The sequence below is a fragment of the Boleophthalmus pectinirostris genome, unplaced genomic scaffold, assembly GCF_026225935.1.
Source record: "Boleophthalmus pectinirostris isolate CB_2022bp ecotype Guang Dong unplaced genomic scaffold, ASM2622593v1 HiC_scaffold_22, whole genome shotgun sequence".
Lineage (NCBI taxonomy): Eukaryota > Metazoa > Chordata > Actinopteri > Gobiiformes > Gobiidae > Boleophthalmus > Boleophthalmus pectinirostris.
This window is the reverse complement of record NW_026571190.1, coordinates 22,742,842-22,763,477: the sequence shown is the minus strand read 5'-3', so window position 1 is coordinate 22,763,477 and position 20,636 is coordinate 22,742,842. Positions and strand designations below refer to the sequence as shown.

The following is a 20,636-nucleotide window of genomic DNA, read 5'->3' as shown; positions in this document are numbered from 1 at the left end:
AAAGCATATCATAACAGAGAAAACACAACATGCATCTCAACCAGAAACACATGAACACCTGAAGCAAAGTTTGAGAAACATGCTCTGACTAACGGTAACGTTGACCACAAAAAACAAAAGGCTACAGTGAAGAACATGAGTTTTGCAAATTGCTCAGGTGAGTGTTCCCATTGTGAGTCATAAAGCCTTCTTCCTGTCTGCGTGTGGGCAGATACTGAGGTGCAACTTTGGGCGTGGGCAGAGAGGTCACTGTAACCCGACAGAAACACTTACTCAAATATGAGCTTAAATGTTCAGGCGCTCTGCAGCTAATGTGCTGGGCTTTAGAATGTGCAGTGGAACGGTTTAATGGTATCTGCAAAGACGAGGCCTGTCATGATAACAAATTATGAAGTCTGATAGATTGCTGAAGTAAATATAGATGATAAATGACAATCTTGAAACCAAACCATGAAGCAAAATTATGCACCCAAAAAATGACTTGACTTTACTTACAATATTGTTAAATATTGTTGAGTTGTATAAATAAACAGCAGATTGCAACAATTAAAGGTGCATGGCGTAACCTTTCTGGTGAAGGGTCTGCCATCTGCTTGACTCCATGGAGAGGTTGTTGCTTTGTCTGGAATGTGTATGGCAGTAAATGTATCAATCATGCATTTACTCAATAACATGGACTTTTATTGGCCTAAAAACCTGCATTGTTAATGTGAGTGGGCTTGCCTCTGCGCAGAACTGATATGTAGGGGTATCATTAAGAAGTTGCCGATATCTCGATACATAGGCCACGATACGATACATATCTCGGTTCAAATAAAAAATAAAGACTAAATCATGGCTGTGGTACTAAAAGTCTTTGTTGTAACAGAATTTAAGTAATTTATCTTCCACATACATCTCAGTTTAACATTGACTCACAAAAGCTATATTTACACCATGAAGTTCCCTTGGCATACAATTGGCATTCCATTATCTAAATTGTGGCATATTGCTGATTAAGTGGTGCCCACTGGCCTTCATAATCTCGTCACTTGCTTTATAAACCTCCTACCCTGGAAGCATTGTCAAAGGGGTTTGAACACTCAAAGATCATACTATGTTCTCTTTTGAGATCATACTATGTTGACTTTTCCAGTCCCCCCAGGTCCGTATTATTGATGGTCAACAAACTTCTCCTTGCGTAAGACATTCAGTTGGTCTCGAGCCTTATACTTCCACCCTTTCTTGGACAAGCTGAAAACTTCGACAACATTTGTTAAACCACCTCTTGTGCAAAGTTAATATGAAACACAAACATTATTTTATTGTGATTTATTTTATCTATTTATTTTAATGTGATATTAGCCAAGCATGAAGGATGAATTTAACTAATTGTTTATGGAACAAACCATTCTGCATTGGAGAACTGTAACATTTTATTTTTAAGTGTTTTTATACGTGTAATTGTATATAATGTGGATGAATGAAATGTGAAATGTTGGGCCAGCCTCTCAAATGTGCAAAACAAATTTACCTATGGGTACGTATAAAGCACCCTAACCTCACCTAACCTAACAAACATTTTACTCATAAAAGCAGTGAAAATGTCAAATGCCTCGCATAAACAAGTTTCCTTCCCCTAAACAAACAACAAAATTGTAGACATTCTAAATCTTATAATTGTACTGAAAAATTAATCAAGACTTTCCAGAAGCACAAAGAAAAGGTACACATGATAAATATTGACCTCCAAAAATTACTGTTCTTTTTAATGTATATTCAAAAATAATAGATAGCAATTATCTAACTTACCCATGGAAATATATTGGTTTTGGTTAAGAAAAACATCTTCAGTCTCTTTCTTTCTGCTTTCTCAAACCATCAAGCATCATCTTCTCTTTCAATACAGCCATAATTACATTCCTCTTTGGTCTTGACTAGTAGGTGGCCACAATCAAATACCAACATTCAGTATTTCTTCTCTCTCTCAAGTCCAGGCCATCTCAATCTGGACCTTTTCTAAACTGAGACACGCACAAATTGTGTCTCTATGATGTACTCATTCGTAATAACATTCTCATCATTCTCAGAAGACCTCAGCATTCTTTTGATCTTCCATTTCTTACTAAAAACCTTTTACCATAAAGTACAGCTGCAACTTTCCCCTCCCGTCTGTAACACTGACCTGAAGGATTTAAAATAGGGCTGCACAATATATCGTATTGGGATCGGAATAATAATTTGAGTTAGCACAATTATCAAATCACAAAGACTGCAATTATTTAGACAAAAAAATGAGTATGAGTCTTGTTCAAATTTCAATTTTCTCTCAAGTGTTCAAGGGCCCACATGACGCTATTTTCTGATCTACGTTATGCTGTTTGCTCATCACAAACATACAGGGAGTTGTGTTTTGTTTTATTCACACATGTTTAACACACAAACCCTGCACATTTAGAGTTCTTGTCTCAAACAGAAAACACTCTATTCCACCTTGTGATGTCATGTGGTAATACTGGAAGTGCTCCACTGCTCCACACTCCACTTTTTAAACTCCATATACCTCCACTAGAATCATCTGGATGATTTCAGCTCTGGAATTGCCAATCTCTACTAAACTAAAGGTAAAAGGTACCACTACATGATATCACAAGATGGAACTGAGCATTCTGAGCTTTGAAGATGTAGACAGACTAATAATAAAGGATTACTCAAACATGTGTGAATGAAACAAAACACAACTCCAGGTATGTTTTTAAGGAGGTAACAGTATTCTATATTCTAACATGGCTTAAAGCTCACAAGAGTCAATTTTGCATAACATAAGACCTTTAAAGCTCCTGTAGTTGTTTACAATGTGCGCTCTGAACGCAATCCCACTTTCGAAAGAAAATACTGCAAAACTAATCGCAATCCCAATACATATCGCAGTTAGATTTAATTCTTCAAAAACCGTGCAGCCGCAAATTAAAATGCCATCTAGCCATAAAATGCCAAACTTTAGAAAAAGCATCTTCCTTGATTGTCTATTAAAACCTTAGACCTTATTGAACTCCCAGTTTGTGTGCGCCTGAGGACAGGCAGAGAAAGACAAGTGCAACTCCTGTGGAAATAAGATAAAGGGACGTCTTGCATTGTGCATTATAGAGGCTCTCCACATTATTAGTGTGGAGGTTCACGCAGCGGCTCTTTCCACTTGACTGCGTGGCTCTTCATTTCTTCTTCAATCAGACGGGAATAAGGATGGGCAGATGAATAGAGAATGACAAAGAGGGAGGAGTAAAGGGTGGACAGCTCTTTCTTGCTTCAGTGGAGAGAAAAGAAGAGTTTTGCACTTGAAAGGCTACAACGGTCGAAACAGATGCTTTTGTCTTCGCAACAAACCTGCTGTTTAGAATTAGCGGGGTCCTATTCAGTCGTTATCAGCAATGTACCAAGAATCCATTCTTAGCATAAAACTACTTTCTGTGGGCTGCAGCTCCGTCATTGCGATAAGGTGCCATAGTGGTTCAAGCTTCTGGCTCACAGTAAGAAGGTCCTAGGTTTGATTTCGTGACTGAGGAAAAGACATGGGACAAGACTGAATCATTCTAGTATCACGTTAATTATTTAAATTAGTTACAGTTTAAAATGTGATTGATAGTATTTACAATTTTAATATTAAGTATATATTCCATAATTAAAGTAATTGTGGCAATTATCACAATTAAACATTGTGATTAATCATTAGGAATAATTTGCTTAGTCTGCAATTTCCCCTTACCATTAAAAATAAGCAATAAGGGTCCCTCTTTAGTCAGGATTTTAGGATTTTAAACATACATTTGTGAAACAAGTTCTGCAGTCACATGTGAACCAACCAAAAACTCTAAAATAGTTAATTAAAATATGGAGGCCAAGTAACATTGCCAATAGAGTATTTAAATAAAACATACTAGCACCCTTGTACATTCTCCAATATTGCTTGTTATAATGCTAAATACAAGATGAACAGTGGAGAGAAAGCAGCAGTAGGAGTAGTGAGTGGGGAAGAAAAATTTCTCAATCCGAGGCCAGGCACTTCCAATTAATCTGATGGATTAGAATGCAGGCTTCTATTCATTAGTGTGCTGTGCCACTGTGTGTAAAAGTAGGAGTGCACAGGACTGAGAGTGTTTGTGAATGAGGTTTGTAGAGGATCTGCACAGGACAGTGTGTTCATTAGGTGCATGTACACAGGGGTGGTCCATAGCAGCTGGCTAAACTCATGTGAGATGAATGGAGGAGCTAACTCACAATGGATAACTTCACTTTAGGCTCTGTTTGTTATCATAATGGCATAATAGGTTATTAACACACACCACTCATGTACATCAATGTATGTGACCTCTAGTTTTGTTTTTCAGATTATGCTTTTATTAATAAAGGTTAGGGTCACAAGAGCAGAGACAGAAAACAGAGGCTTGACCAGACCAAGTCTCACCTTCACTTAAATCTGCATCACACTACGTTTGTTACTGAGATTGTGGTGGAGATGCAGATTTTTATTTTTTTTAATCTTGCCGAAAAAGTAATACTTATATAGTTACTTTGGCCAATTTACCAGATGGCCTTTAGGGCAACAAATATTGCTCTAAGTATCTGCACCTGCGTCATACTTTGGACACCCCAAGTCTAAGTCAACAAAATGTAAATGTGAAAGAAATAATAAGAGAATCAGCGCCAATGGAGAGACAGAGATTCCATTATAAAGTGACGATACAAAAACTTGTGCAAATCGAATTGGTGCAGAGTGAATCTGATTAATGTGTTATCATTTTGCATTACTTAATCACCAAGATATTAAAATATTTTGTCCATTATTCAATCAATAAAACAGACAAAAGGGCTGAAACTCCAATTGTATCAAAAGCACTGGGAAATGGATTTTTAAAGGTTAACTCAATCAAAAACCTAAATATCAGTGTTTGAATTTTAAAACAGGTCTTTGCCTCACCAAGGGGAAAAGGCGTGTGTGCATGCCCTCATATGAATATATTGACATTAAAGTGCTGTATTTATATTAGTGCATAAAGCAGCCAATTTGTCAGGGCTCAGAGCCCATCAGATGTCTGCACCAGTGGGCACATACTACACTGAATATATGGACAGATCACATAGTAATCGTCACAATGCCTGGGGCCTCTGAAGTGAAGTGTGAAGGGATGTGAACATGCTACAGGGAAACTAAATATGAGTCATGAATTTACACTTACAAAAAGGATAAACAAAAGACCACTATGCTCAGTACATGCACAGAAGTGACACAGTAGGCAAAAGTTCAGACATCAACATTCCAGACCATATCTGTAAGAATTTTCCCAAGTCTGAAACTAGAACTTGAGTCCAGGTAATAATCTTAACAAATTTGTCAACAATAATTCACTTGGTCACTTGTAAACAATGGTGTCACTATCAATTTGTGAACTCAACTTTATATATTTGAGCTACTGAGCTATCCACCCAAAATCCCCTAAAAAGTGACATAAACCAGACGGAGGTGAGGTTTGCATCATCTCAATCCATTTGGACGGGTGGCACACATTTACAGATGGAACAAAAGGCACAAACTCTTTTCTGAACTAAAATTACAATGAAATAAGACAAGTTTATTCACATAAGCCTGTCCTTGCAAAACAGTGTTCTACTAAACCACTAGGACACAACTCCATTCAGAACAATACAGGTTTTTGTACAGTCAATCAATCAAAGTATGACTTTTAGACTTATTTTGATCATGCAAACCTTCAGTCGCTTTTAATACTTTTAAATGTAGGCAGTTTAAATGGGCACAAAAGTGAATGCTGGGCCATGACAGACACTGTATGAGCAAACAGTGAACCAAACTATTGCTTTGGTATCAGGGAGTAACCGGGGCCAGATAACCTTTCCAAACACTGATCTCCATCTCTCTCCATCACACAACAGCTCTGTGTGAGAACATGGGTTTGTTTGTTAAAGGTCAGGAGGCGCTCCGGCCGGACCAGGGACTAATGAAAAAGCAAAACACAAGAGAGGTGCTTAAGTTATGTAAGACTAGGAACGCCAGACCAAGAAAAAAGTAGTTTTCAAGAAGTCATTTTTTAAAAGTGCATAAGGGATGCCTCAATGAAATTGTAGTTAGGTCAAGGTGAGTCTCTCAAAATGGATGCAACACTAAAATCATTTTGAGGTTAAAATAAAATATTATAATGTAGGGGCATATATGAGGGATATTTTATCACTCTTTTGGTCTATTTTAGGGACTCAGGTGATGCTTTGAAATCTCATTAGGCTTACTGTTTATGCACTTCTGTGTTTACACATTCTGTAGAGAGTTGGGACTAATTACACAGGAGTGGATTAAAGCCATTTCAAATCAGTTTTTAAAAGCCTGTCTTTTTATTTTTGTTTATGTATTTTTGGAGTAGAGACTGCCTTAGTAAAATTAACCAAACCTCATTTGCATTTTGCCTTTATGGGTCTCATAATGAACACTGCAATACATGAAAATAAATACATGAAAATTCCATGAAGCAGTTAGAGAGGGCAGAGGGAATTGCCCCTCATCACTATGGAGTAAATGATCTATCATTTGGTTCATTAAACCCTTACATTATGTCCCTTTAGAAAACAATGCATTAGTGTAAGTGTTCACAGCCAGTTCTTAGTGGCAGTTAGCTTTCTGATCGACACCATGCATTCCTTCAAGAAAATATACAAATTATGCTTTTTTGAATTATGGTGGTAGAAAACGAGCAGCCTAAGGGCACAAAAACATGACATTCTCTTTTCAATTGAGATTTTGTATGTCATGCCCAATATCCGCTGTAGAAATCTCACAGGCTTTGGTAAACACATTTGTTTACTTAAAGGGTCAAAGTTCATGTCTGTATTTGCTGTTTTTCTATCAGAGAGCGGCACAAATACTGTTAAGTTTACCTTGTTAAAGATGCACAACACACATATATTCTATGTCATAACTGCTCAATAATGCTTACTTTATCCCCTGTATTACTGGGTCAGAACACCACACAGACTGTTGGCACATGTGGTCCTGTACTGGTAGGCGAGCTATACTTGTTGCCTTGAACAGCGAGCCAGCACAATCCATTACAAGCCAATAGTTCAGAGTGGCACAGATTTATGCTGTAAGTCTTCTGAAGGTCTTCCCAACCTCACCTAGTTTTGGTATCTGGTCACAGTTGTGGACAGTCATGAAATTAGCTGCTTGGTAAAATTTCGATTGGAAGTGGGCCCAGTCCAAAATAATTCCCCAACTGTGCACGGTCACCCAGATGCCAGTGGGGTATTTGCCCAGTGAAAAAGTGAAAAAACATGTAAAATGTGAAAGGTTAGGAGCAAAGCTGTGATGGGCTCTGCCAGTAGCATGTGAAGTCTGCTGGAAATGTGAAAATGCCATCAGAGGAAGAAAATAAACTGTGTGTAATGACTGCAAATAATGCATTACCAACAGACATGCTCTTCATTTTTAGATAGACCTACATTTAAATAAATACATACACAAAGACACAAATTACATATTTTTGTTTGTCAAATTTTTGTTTGTCAAATTTTAATTTGTCAAAGCATAACTATTGTGTAATTTAGTCAAGTTTTTTTTTTTTTTTTTCAATTTTGACAAGTTTGAATTTCTTTTGGGATCAGTAAAGTATCTATCTTTTGGTCCTTGTTAGTATTATAGTTGCTAGGTAACATACATCTATGTTTGGCATACTGCCTGTGTCCAACCAGGAAGTATAAGATTAAACTCCACCAAAATTACAAAACTAGAAAAGACTAGGCAAAGCCGTGATAACTGGGGGTTAACAATGTTACTATATTACATGAATAAGTCAGGCTCCTTTAAAGCCCCACTGTGTAACTTTTTAGCCAAAAAATGGATTAAAGGTATAAAGGTATGTGTTTTGTTTTGTTTTGTTTGTTTGTTTTTTTATTTTGAGTGTTATTATTGCAATGAAAAACTTAAATGCGTATTTATATTTCCACAGCCCTGAGTTGGCCTGGTCTCCGTGGAAAATTTTGTTCCACTGGCTATAAAATAATTTTTAAAAAGTAATGCATTTCTCTCCTTAGAGAAGTTCAGTTCTGTTTTAACTTTCTATTTTTATGTAATCAATGCAAGCGATGTGCCACCACAGTGTTACTTTAAAATAATTGTGATGTGTATGCTTTAGCAGCTTATAACTTATAAAATATTAGCTAATGAATAAATTGCCACTTAATAAAACACAAAGACAATGAATGTTACTGTGTATAGTCACACTGCAAACCAATTTAGTACTGAACTGAAAAATGTGTTTGCAGTACTGTCAGCATTACTAACATTAAACTTTCAAATATTTCTTTCAGTAATAGAGACATATTAGGAGTTTCATAAAACAGAAGAAAACTGCATTCTTTTCACAACTCCGCATGATGTTAAAAAGCCACACTAGACCCTCTCTCCGTGTGTGTCTTGGTAAAAATGACATAGCACTTTTTCCTTGGCTGCACACCGAGATGCTCCCTGCAATTTCATCTGTGCGCTTGTACCATTCGTCAGTTGGCAAATCCCTTCAATAGAGTCCACCTGGCCCCGCTTGCTCATCATTTTAGAGGAATTACAGTGTCTGGAAGGCGCTGAGAATAAGAGGGGGATAGAGGGAGATTATAGAGGAGGTGTGAAGAAGTAACACAAAGAGTAGAGGGAAGGCGAAACAGGCCAGATAAGAGAAAGATCCCAAATATCCCTCGCCCTGTTCTAGCCATTCCACTTGTGAAAGAGGCAAATGGGATTTAAGGGGGACATAAAAGGTATAGATGGGAGCAGGCGAAAAGCCATTTAGGCAAGACCCCCTTCTGTACTTCCTCCTGCCACTTTTGATCTTGTGGTTAAAGACTTGCATGAACAAACTTGTTAGTCTAAATACAGCTTTGATTGTGTGATGATAAAATTTATTGTTTTTGACTGAAAAAAAAAAAGAAAAAAGACATGAAAAAGAACTAGTAAAAAAAAATATATATACACACACACAAAGCACACAAGGACCGAGCTCAGAGCCACAATATGAAGTAACAAAGGATAAGAGCAGGAGCCATTTGTTGTCAGAGAGAGAGCAGAATGACAGCGCCAGCCAAGCCTGACGAATGAAGCAGCGCTTAAAAGGAGCGGATTGGGACAGGAAGAGGAGAGCGGGAATGGGCAGGATGAGACTCTGACACTTTGTTTGTGTTGAATATTTCTTTTTCCTTTTCACTTGACAAATGCTTTTATGTGTGTGTTCCCCAGTGATTTGTACATGTGCATGTTTGGTAGAAATTACAGTCTCCATGTGCACAATAGCCCTTCATATTCACCCTTTTGTACACAGCAAGAGCGAAACACAACTCCCACGGATCTTTCTGTGCTTGTATGTACAATCATATGCATTAGTCAATACAGATTCCTCTGCCTATCACATCAGTCTCACATGATACAATGTACAATATGCTTTTTGTATGAACTGGCACCAAAACCTGATAGAGCTCTACAAATAGGACCCTCGTTACGTGCTTCTCTCCCTCTGCCTTCCTCCTCCTGTTCGCCGCACACAGTGGGTGGGTCAGTCACCTATTCACACAGTGAGTCAATGGCAAAATGGTGTTATATGAAAAATAGCATGCCATAGATGAAACGTTTAAAGGTTCTATATTGTGCAACATTGACTCTTGAGAATATTAATCTATGTTAGAATGTTGTTACCTCACCAAAACATACCTGGAGTTGTGTTTTGTTTGAGCTGAAATTATCCAAATTATTCTAATCAAGGTGTATTGAGACACAGCGGAGCACTTCCTGTATTACCACCATAGACTCTATATATGAATGAACATAGCTAACGCGCTAACCACCACGTTCAAGATAGGATGTTCGCCAGGGGGCTCTTCCGGCTCCTTCTGACCCTGGCTCCAATTGACTTACATTGGGATCTTGTGGCTCTTCTCTCTGTAACTGCTGCTGCGAGTCTCGTCATTTTGGTCTTGAATTGTTCGTATTAACCAGCTCTACATGATCCAGAATTTTTTATTTCACTAGTTTGTCCATAAATAACAGACCGATCAGATGTCTTCATTCCCTGAGGTCATTCCCGCTAGCGTTAGTAACAGGTTTGACTGACAGCTAGTACTTTTCGTTGCTAAGTAAGACCACTTCCCGCTTTTTTACCCCTACCTCTGTTGGGAAGGGTCATCCCATTTTGACCGGTTTGAATGACATATACATTTATCCAATGACAGTACGACTTTTCTGGGCCTTTAACAAGTGGATCAAGGTATTTAATAAAACTATCAGTGGACCCCTGTCATTTTGTTTGTGGATTTAACTGTGTGGTCTAATTGTTCATCAAGGAGTGCATTTAACAACTTTAACTTGTTACTTCTTTAACTTTTTTTTTTTTTTTTTCGGGTTCTTGTACTTTTTAATTTGTTCTATTAGTCTAAAAAAATATAGCGATATAGGTTCATTTACGTTTCGTCATGGCTTGTTAAGGATTTTATTGTTCTAATAGACCTTCGAAGACCTCCGAAGTTCAGTTTTTCCGGTAAGTAAAATAAAATTAACAGATGGCAATTGATTTATTAGTTAAATAACCTGCACAGACGTGTAGTAGTATAATAACCCAATGTAACTATCACACTGTGTTCAGATGAAAAAAACAAAAAACACCAAACTACTGCGGTTTGTGCAGCATGGTGCGGAGCAGATTATTTGCTGCTCTCCGGTGAGAAGGGCGGGCACATTTAACGACCTCAATCATGATTGGCTCTTGTGGTTGCTATGATACTCACAGTCGGATTTCCAAATTTAGAGCCTGGCTCGAAATTCGCTCCTATAACTGCTAGCATCGGGAGATTCATTTGAGTGTAGCTGAATGCTATGGCTGACGTCACACTCGCTTAGTCCACTTCTTTTATACAGTCTATGATTACCACATGACATGAGAAGAACTTAAATAGGCAGAATTTGTGTATTAAATGTGTAAATGAAACAAAACAAAACTCCTGATATGTTTTTGATGAGGACAGCATTCGAATGTGTTTTCACATATCACATTACTCATGAAAGTGTATAACCAGGTAACATGACAAGGAAGCAATATAAAAACAGGCACAACATCATATTTAGACTAGAAAAGGCAGGGGAGAGACAGGCAAGGGGACAGAAGTGCGATGAGGTGAGGAGAAGGAGAGAGAAAGTGCAGGGCCAAAGCTCGTCCTAAACCTGAGGCAAACGTGCGTGAGATCGAACACAGAGAGGCAGGGTGCCCCACACCTGCACTGCTCCCTGCTCCCTCTTCTCTAAACAGGCTGAAGGAAGAATCTGTTCTAGCTCGGGAGCCTAATCACAAGTTCCTGAAAATATCTATTTTGTATTTTTCTTTAATTTTCAGTAAAACTTATAAGGCTGTGTTTTCTAATGTGGGCCCACATGTGATGTCACAGCAAAGAATCAATACAGCGTACAGCACACACACAGCACTAGAACATACCACTTGTCCATTCTGTGGGTTTTTGTGAGCGTAGGGAGGGCCTCGGATATGGTTCCACATCTGACCAGACGTCATGGCGAACACCACACACTAAAACAGAGAAGCAGAGAAAAATAAGCACTAAATTGAGCTAATCAGTGGACTGATCTAAAAAGATGTGTTACCAGTGCAGCCATGGCCCATCCAGTTTTGTTGTAAATGAATTCCAGGTTGTTCCTCCTCAGATACAGCAGGCCTCCGACCAGAGACACCAGGAGCGCAAGAGCAATAGTGCCCGAATAGTTGGGAGGACGGAAGACACGAATCTACAACACAAAACAGTCTTGTTTCCAGTTCAGTTTCAGTCAGATATAAATGAACATCATTAGGAAAAAATAGGAAACAAGTTATGTAAAACAATCATAATATAATGATAATATAAAATAATATAATATAATAAATGTGTGCTATAATCTTGTGTACAATGACATGGCAAAACAGCATTTCTTTTGCCACAAATGGCTTCGAGTCTGCCTCTATGACTAACTCTAAGAAGGCTTCAACATCGAGCGCCACTGTCTGTTCCGTATCATGTATTGGTGCTTTTTCCATGTTCTTTTCTCTTCAGTGTTCATGGGGTACAGTCACATCGAAGTGGCTGAAAGCAAGCACTTAGTATAAATGCTCCTTTTCGCCTTTCCTGAAAGGCAGCCATTTGAATCCAGATCAATCAACAGGATGTCAGCAGATGCCTGGCATTCCTCTGTGGCTCTGACATGTTTAGCAGAAACGAGACTAGTAAAGTTTGGACCAATATATCCTCTATACAATGAATGCTAACACCTGGACAGCTTTTCAGTTAATCCGTCGGCTCATCTGATGGTTCTTTTTGGTCCTCGTTTGAGTGCAGTTTGAGAGCAGTATGAGAGCAAATGTCCGTCCTCTTCTAGTCCGAATTTAGTTCAAGGTTTAGTCCCAGTTCAGATTTGGTGATTGTGAATGTGTAAACTCTAGCATAGAATATTAGGCACCAATTCACAGAAGAATTGTGGTAATTATGTAATGTGGTAATAAAACAGAAATAACTAAACAAGTGTTTGTAGTACAGGTAATTACATGTTAATTACTTATGGAAAAAGGACAATCATGCTACTTATACCACTACTACCAAGCCATTATGAACAGTATTTTAATAGGGCTAATATGGAAACAGGACCGCAGAATGGATTTATCACTCACCAGCTATTTTTATCTTATAGGCATGCTATTAAGAGCTTTAAAGTAAAAAACAACTAATTATTATTGTAAGGTTTATCCATTTTAGAAGTTAAACTCAGTGAATCCTAGACACACTATTATACAGATTCTGTGCACATGGAATAAAATGTGTACCATATGATCATGGCATTATTATTATATCAGATTATAATAAATTCCTGTATAATCATGCATGCTTGTGACTGACAAAAACACCTACAGCACCCTGTGGTATAAATTACTATAATAAGAATAATTAAGTGAAAGCAAATCTTGGGGTTTTTCCACTATATGGTTGACTGATTACTACTCTGGCATGTCCCACTTCAGCATTTAATTCTCTGGTACAACATTTTAGATTGAGTTTATATGAAAATGAGGTTAACTTGTACATGTTTTTTCTACCTGGACATCTGTCCGGTCAGCGATCCACTTGGCCAGCTGCTCTGAGGCGAATCCAATCCTCTGCAGGTCAAAAGTGTCAGCCCTCTTTGGTTTTCCTTTGGCTGGGAAATGCATGAAGGTCGGAGCACTGTTCATGTTTAACTGCACACAAGAACAAAGAGTCATGTGACCTCAACGCTGACAACGAGAAGTAATAGCTTCCTTATTTTGTATTAAATGCCCTTCTTGCAGAGAAAAAAACAACTGCTTATTAGCAGTAACTGAAAGAATGGGATTTTTAAACCAGGCTGATTATCCCATTTTGAAAAATTTCCTTCATCTATCTTCTGTCCCTTCCTTTCTGATTTCTCTTTCCATGTTTCACATCTATTTAGCTGCACCTCCCAGAGCTCCCCGCAATTATCCTCAACAATAAGTCAACTGGTTTACGCTTCTCCCCAGATACCTACGGATAAATAGAGAAGAGGGGGATAAAAAGACACTACGAAATGAACAAGGACAGAATGGAACACAGCGTAGTTCCTCTTTCATTACGAGCTTTTCAGATAAATATGGCTTTTTATGCAATAGGCCTGCCCTACGCTATAAACATGGCAGAGTTGTGATTTTACCCATATTGTATGGTAAAGTAAAAGCTTAGTCTCGACATATAGATAAAAAAATAATAATAATAAAATAATAATAATAACATTTTATTTATCTACAGTGTAATTATCACTATCACTATCCTCAAATAATATAACAACGGTGAGAGTAATTTCCTGCTGTCGATGTATGCAGTTATTAAAAGGTTCACTATGTAACTTTTCAGGTGGAGACTCAGCCACCTGCTTTTCTCTGTGGAGATGTCAGCACTTTACTTCGAATGCCCCACAATTTGCCATTAAACTTGTCCATTTTGCATTAATTTAATTCCAGGTATTTTTATTCATAAAAAATACCTTAATAAACAAGCATTCTTACAGTGAGTGGGGTCACTTCTCCACAGATTTGACCAGAAACTTCATGGCGCCTGATGGTGCCTTCTACTTGTCTTCAAGAAGAGGAGTTTAATTCCATATTAAACGGTAGTCCAGGCAAACAAAGTAGGTGGTGGACCCTCTACCAATAAAGTTACATGGTTCACTTCTAAGTTACTTTTGCATTTTCATACTGCTGCTACAACAGAAATATTCTTTTTGGGTTAGACTTCTGATGCTATAGAGAACATTATTTCCCAACAGTTGTCATCTCTGATAAACACATAATATATCAATGCAAGTACAGACATAGAGACAAAGGTATAAAATGCTCACTTGCTGGAATACGTCAGCTCCCTCATCATAGTCCACCACAGTGAAGAAGAGCTTATTGGAAAAAGCAGACGAGTAACGCCACGAGTTAGCCAGCACCTGGTACTCCTCATTAGCCTGCCTGTTATGACACATACAGTTTTCACAAATAAATCATTTCAAATAAGCAAATAAATCCAAAACTTTGAAATCCAAACTCAACTGTAATGTTGTATGGGTATAAAACAGATCTGCTGATATTTTAGGGCTGACTGAATTATGTGATTTAAATTTCCTACAAACTCACCTACCATAAACCTATAAGAGAGCAATGTAGTCATGTTTTGTGTAGCTATATCTTCATACTAAAATGTTAACATAAAGCTTTGAGTGAAAATTTTAGGAAGCAGATTGACCAAAAACAAAATATCGGCCTATGATGGAAATTTAAGGACGAAATGCACTAAAAAGTCCAAATATCTGCCCTATATATCGCCCAAATGATATATCAGTCACTTTAACCTCAACATTAGATCAGCAAAGATTAGGCAAACTAAAATATGAAATCATTGTGAAGTATTTGGACTTCTTGACACTTCAGTGAACCTTGTGGGTTTCTGCTTTGACGTCGGACAAATCAATGAATAAAAACATGAAATAGATCTGGTTCATTGTCTTCTCTGAACTACATCACATCACTGTATATGCTGAAAACAGACCATTATCTGGTGGACCCCTGGTTCTTTGACTTGTGTCAGTGGCGACTTGCTGTGACATTGTGCTTTATGTCAACAGTCCCTTGTACTGACGTTAATTACACACAGTTGTCCGTCAGCTACTGTTACGAGAATGGCTCTTACATTGTTATCTTGGTAACTGATAAAACACAGTGCCTTTGAAGTGACTGCCATTTGGAAAAGTCAGTGGAGACAAAGTTGAAGTTTTAGCCAACAGATACACAGGGATTACACTGGCTCTCAGACTGTCGAGGTGTGGATACACTTTTAATTACTGTGATAAAAAGGTGTTTATCTTGTTGTTTTGGCTACATCAGGTAGAGTTTAAGAAAAGAAAAATCACTTTTAGCTTTTCCATTGGCTAACGAAAGGGTGAGTCTGGATTTACTCAATGCTTATTTGACAATCAAATCAATATCATCCCACTCTACAGAGTTGGCTTTTCACCTTCTCAAAAGCTCACAAGCTCAACAAAATGTGATGACATGACATCACAGCTTTCTAAATTAAATGAACAAATATGCAGATATTTTGATGTGGTTTATGGTGAATATCTGTGCAAGTAGAGATGCAAGAAGTTGGGGTATCTATAAAACAAACTGAAGTTTAGTGTCTTTTCTGTCAGCAGAAATAAACTAAGGTGGAATTTAACATGGCAAATATGTGAAGCTGAAACTCTAACAAATAATACTCTGCTTCAACATATGTTTATTTTCAGTTTTAAAACAGTGACTCTCCCATAGACTTATAGTGGCCCATGCCAATAGGCAATCATGTTATGATGTCAAGTGAATCCAATTGAATCCATGTGTTAATATTACAATAATATTGCAATAATACAGAATTGTGAAATCCTGGATCCAGACAATATTTAATCCATGCAATATTTAATAAAATTTTGTAATTTCTTCCACTGTTTATAAAAAAGTTTAACGTCATGCAAAGCTAATATTTCTTTCACAAGTGATCAATAATATAAAAAGTTATAACTTGTTAAGCTTCCTTTCACTGTTACCTTGGTTTCTTGTTTTCTGCTCGACAGTTTCTTAGCAACAATCTTTGAGTAAATTGCAGGAAAACAAACTTGCATCAAAGGCATAATAATTTTTTATGTCAGATTTATACCCTATGCAGTAAATTTTGGTTGCCCACATCCTGACATTGCCATTCAAAACCATAACCCAACTGAACAGCGTAATACTTGCTGTAAAGAGTGCATGCTGTTTTTTGAGAATACTTTATTTAGTTAAGTGTAGAACAAAGGCGTTTAGAAGACTGATGAGACATGGAGCACCCCAGTGACTCACCCCCCTCTTCAGTGTTCTTAGGCTTACTTTAGGTCACTGCATTACATCCATCTTCCTCTTTCGTTTCTCCTCTGATGGGAGACTTTCAAAGATGTTAATGAGCAAAACGTCATGCAATAAACAGCACCTGAATACATTATGCTTAGACTTGGGAGTTAAAATTACATAATGCATAAGGAAGACAAGTGCATATAGACAGTTGAAGAGCATGGGTAGAAGCCCAGGGAGGCTGACATATGTGATAAATAGAGGATCTAATGAGAGGGCTGATGAAGGAGAAGAGTGAGTGATTATAGTTACAGAGCAGGTCACAGCACACAAGTTGATTACATGATCTACTGTAGCTGGACTTTAACACGAGGGATATGGATCATCGGCTTTAATGTGCAGACTGCCGCAGGTCAACTCACCAACTCAGTGCAGTGAGTCACGGCAAACTTGTAAATGGGGATTAAAGGCACACTATATTTTTTTAAAATCTTACACTGAATCCCTATCTATTGTAAAGCCTTTTAAATCAAAATTCCCTTTATTTACTCTATAACAGTTTATTTCTTCCATACCTAAACTACAGTGTGAAAATATGGGGGAATACTTATAAATCAAATATTAATAAATGTTTTTCTACTCCAAAAGAAGGTTATTAGGATTATTAATCATGCAAATTACTGTGCACCAACAAATCCTCTTTTTGTTAAGCTAGTACTAAGTACCTAATTTTTTGATCTTGTTGGCCTGAGTACAGCTGTAGTGATGTACAAGGCCTATAATCATGTTCTTCCTCCTTGTTTATAGGAGTTATTTAAGCAGAGAGAGAGTCGGTATAACCTTACTTTATGGAATAACCTGAGTGATGATTTAAAAAAAGTTTAACACTGTACAAGCCTTTAAAGAAAAAAAGAGTATAAAGTGTTATGTTTTGAAAGATATAGAGCTCCTGAATTAATGAATTATGCATTAAATTTTGTTTGTTTTAATTTATATTTTGTCTCTTATATATACAGCAAGTCAAAACTGAAATAGTAAATTTTAACTTGCTATTCATACGCTGTTTTTTTTCTTGGAATTCTGTCATTGTTTAATAAGGTTAGGTATTATAAGTAGAAGCTTCTACTTCAGCCTAAACCCTTTCGGTCATGATCTATGGGATTGTAGTCTATGTTTTGTTTTGTCTTGTTTTGCAGTGCTGCAAAATGACCGAACAAAATGCATGTTTTACAAATGTAATTTTCAACATTCTATCAATAAACCATAGTCCTGAAAGCGAAATGAGCACACAGTAACTGGATTATTCCAGGTTTTGGTTAAAGGATTTACACAAGACTAAAATGAAAGTAAGCTAACTGTAGTGCAGTAAAGTCATAAAGGATACTTGCAGAGAGTTGTTTGATTTTAGAGTTTTAAGAACTGATCATGGGGCCAATAAGTGCACTCCTCCTGTAGCCATTGGAGACACATATTCTACAAACAAATCCTCCAAAAACCAGCCCCCACGACCTCCTCCATGCTCCTCTGTGCACCGATAGCATTATTCACACTAAGCACACGCAGAAAAATGGTCACTAGAACTTGCCTGACCAGTTCAGACTGGAAATTGCCTTCTTTGTGGGAAAATGCCTTTAAGAACTGCTGTAGAGCTCTCTGTGGTGCTGAAATCAATCATGGTCCAGCTAAGGAAAGGAGTTTGCAGATTCATATAGAGAATTCTTTTTACCACTAAACTGAGGTACATTTGACCCTGACACAAAAATTCGACTTTCTTTTATGAACGTCAAATGCAAGTTGAAAAATGTTTCAGACCTTCACTTTACCGATTGCATTTAATAAAGTGTGCAGGTTTGGTGTAGCTGATCTTGTGCTGACCTTTTAGTGCAGTTATGAGTCCTTCTCTCATCACCACTGTTCAACACAATGTTTTGTGGTCGGCCTTGTGTTTGATAGGTGTCGATTTGAAACAGTAAGTTTGTCCTTCCTCTTTAGAGTTATTAGAAACAAAGAAAGATCTCCAGTACCTGCACACAGAGCACTGTCTTTGAGGCTGGAGAGCTGTGAACATCACGATGACGGAGTAGTTTCTGGGAGGGGCCTTCACAAAGCGCCGAAACTTGTCCCCATTCATCCGGATGACAGAGCGGCGCGATGACCACTCCATCATCTGCTCCACTTTCTCCGACAGCAGGTTCTGGACATACACAGAGACACAGGTATAAAGTGACAAGATGTGTGTGTTTTTGTTTTGATAATCAAGGCACATGTTTGTAATACTAGCACTGTAATAAATGTACTCAGCTGCCCAAATTTCAAGGTAAGGTGAAGTCACTAACTGAGCAGTGCAATCTTGCACAAAGATGCTTTAAAATGAATTAATTAGTAACAGCGGAAGTGGAACATTAAAATACTTCTTTTATAGTTCCACTGAGGGATAAAATACAACTTAAAAAACAAACAAACAAAATGTAAGTTCTTCTGGCACCCTGGGGATGAGGTCGCTTAGAGCATTCTTGATGTGTCGTAACTTCCTGCATCATGCTCTCTCCGTCTTGAAAAGGCACTCACTACCACTGTGACTGTTAGCATTTGTATAGCAGTGCGTAGTTTTGCCTTAGCACAGACTGACCTTTTGGCTTAGCGGGACTCCATTTAATCAACACACTTTCACATTTCACACACAACTGCGAGCGTGACTGCCATCTGCACAATGCACCTCCCCATTGTGAATTGCAGAGTCAGGCCTCTTCCTGTCTGTAAATTATGGCTTGGCTTATTGTAATTCACAGCTATTTTTGCATCGCATTAGTCAGTGCAAGTTAGGGAGAGGAGCATTTGGAGAAGGAATATATATTTAGCAGGCCATTCATATTCAGCAACAAACTCGCAGCCAACACAGACGTTTTCAACAGTCATACAATTGGTGCATGTGGTTAAGATGCAGGTCTGCCTAAGTGGCAAGTTATACTCATAATTACTACAATCAGAAGTTTGATAAAGAAAGAAAAAATGGAGTAGGTTATGATGATTATGACCACATCACCTAGCCAGAAAGTACCTGAATTAATTAGCACTGAAGTGATCTGTCAGTGGTGCTGCGGACATAGACCAAAGGAAAAACATTAAGGCAAAGTTAGAGGTCAGAGCTGTGGAAAGGAGTTCACACTCATAAGAATGCATGGTTTTTAAGGTATTGTATTTAGAGCAATAAAAACACTGATCCATCTTTATCAGATCCAATAGCAATATCACTATTTTGTCTTTTTATGCCTATCCATACCCCATATTAACCAATGCAGGATGGCTACTGTGGAACAGTCACACAGTTTGACAAGTCCTGTGTGTTTGCCACAAAAGCTTTTTTAAAAGACCATGGTTTCTGTCATCTAGCTATCTTTTTATTGCTTTTCTACCTCTGTATTTGTTGCTGAACTTAACATGGCCATGAAAAAAGGATAAAGATCAGATCCTCCACCCAGCCAAGATGAGTCAACATTTTCTCTTTTCCATGGTACTAGATGATGGCCATGCAAGGCCAACTCCAGGTAAAAACAATCACTTAAATCTCATATATAAACCACACAGCTGCTACACAGTCACAGCTAACTCAACAAGCAACTGGATTAACTGGGCTACATCCTGTGCTACCTGCAACTGGTTTACCGAAGTACAATAATATACAATATAACCTCTAACTGTGTATCCAGCTTCTAAACCAGGATTAATAAATGCTTAAAGTTGGTCATTTGGTGAATTTTAGAGTAAAAGCTAAATAAAAATATGACGATTTTTGAGTGAACGCACATGGTAGAGCTGCGAGTGTGTTCAGGGCAGGACATACACATTCGGACCAGCCCATCAGCACAGTGGTCCAGAGGGAGAACTCCATCCAGAGCTCCAATTTTAGGGATAGACAGCACGACACATCTGCTTTAATGGGCCGTGTTAAATTAAGAGGATTACTCAAGCACAGTAGTCAAACTAAACCCAAGTACCTGTACATGGACAATCCCACAGGAGCAGCACCTCTGACTTTAGATTTGTGTTTTCTGCCAAGCCTAGTTCCAGTGTGCATTCAGCGCAAAAGGAGAGCTGTCAGTCCCGGATGCCAATCACAAACGCACTAATGATGTACTTGGTTCTGCCAACTGCACATACACACGTACACACATATACACACACACA

General features: G+C 38.0%; 1 protein-coding gene across 1 annotated transcript in view; it reads right to left on the bottom strand.

The window, feature by feature from the left end:
• tusc3 (tumor suppressor candidate 3) overlaps window positions 1-20,636 on the bottom strand; it is a 45,583-nt gene that overhangs the window by 10,899 nt on the left and 14,048 nt on the right. Inside the window, exons 2-6 of the mRNA XM_020931423.2 lie at window positions 18,476-18,645; window positions 14,444-14,561; window positions 13,149-13,289; window positions 11,672-11,812; window positions 11,508-11,597 (exon numbers count right to left, since the gene is read on the bottom strand). Of these exons, the coding sequence (XP_020787082.2) occupies window positions 11,508-11,597; window positions 11,672-11,812; window positions 13,149-13,289; window positions 14,444-14,561; window positions 18,476-18,645 (660 nt within the window). The remainder of the gene's footprint in view (window positions 1-11,507; window positions 11,598-11,671; window positions 11,813-13,148; window positions 13,290-14,443; window positions 14,562-18,475; window positions 18,646-20,636) is intronic.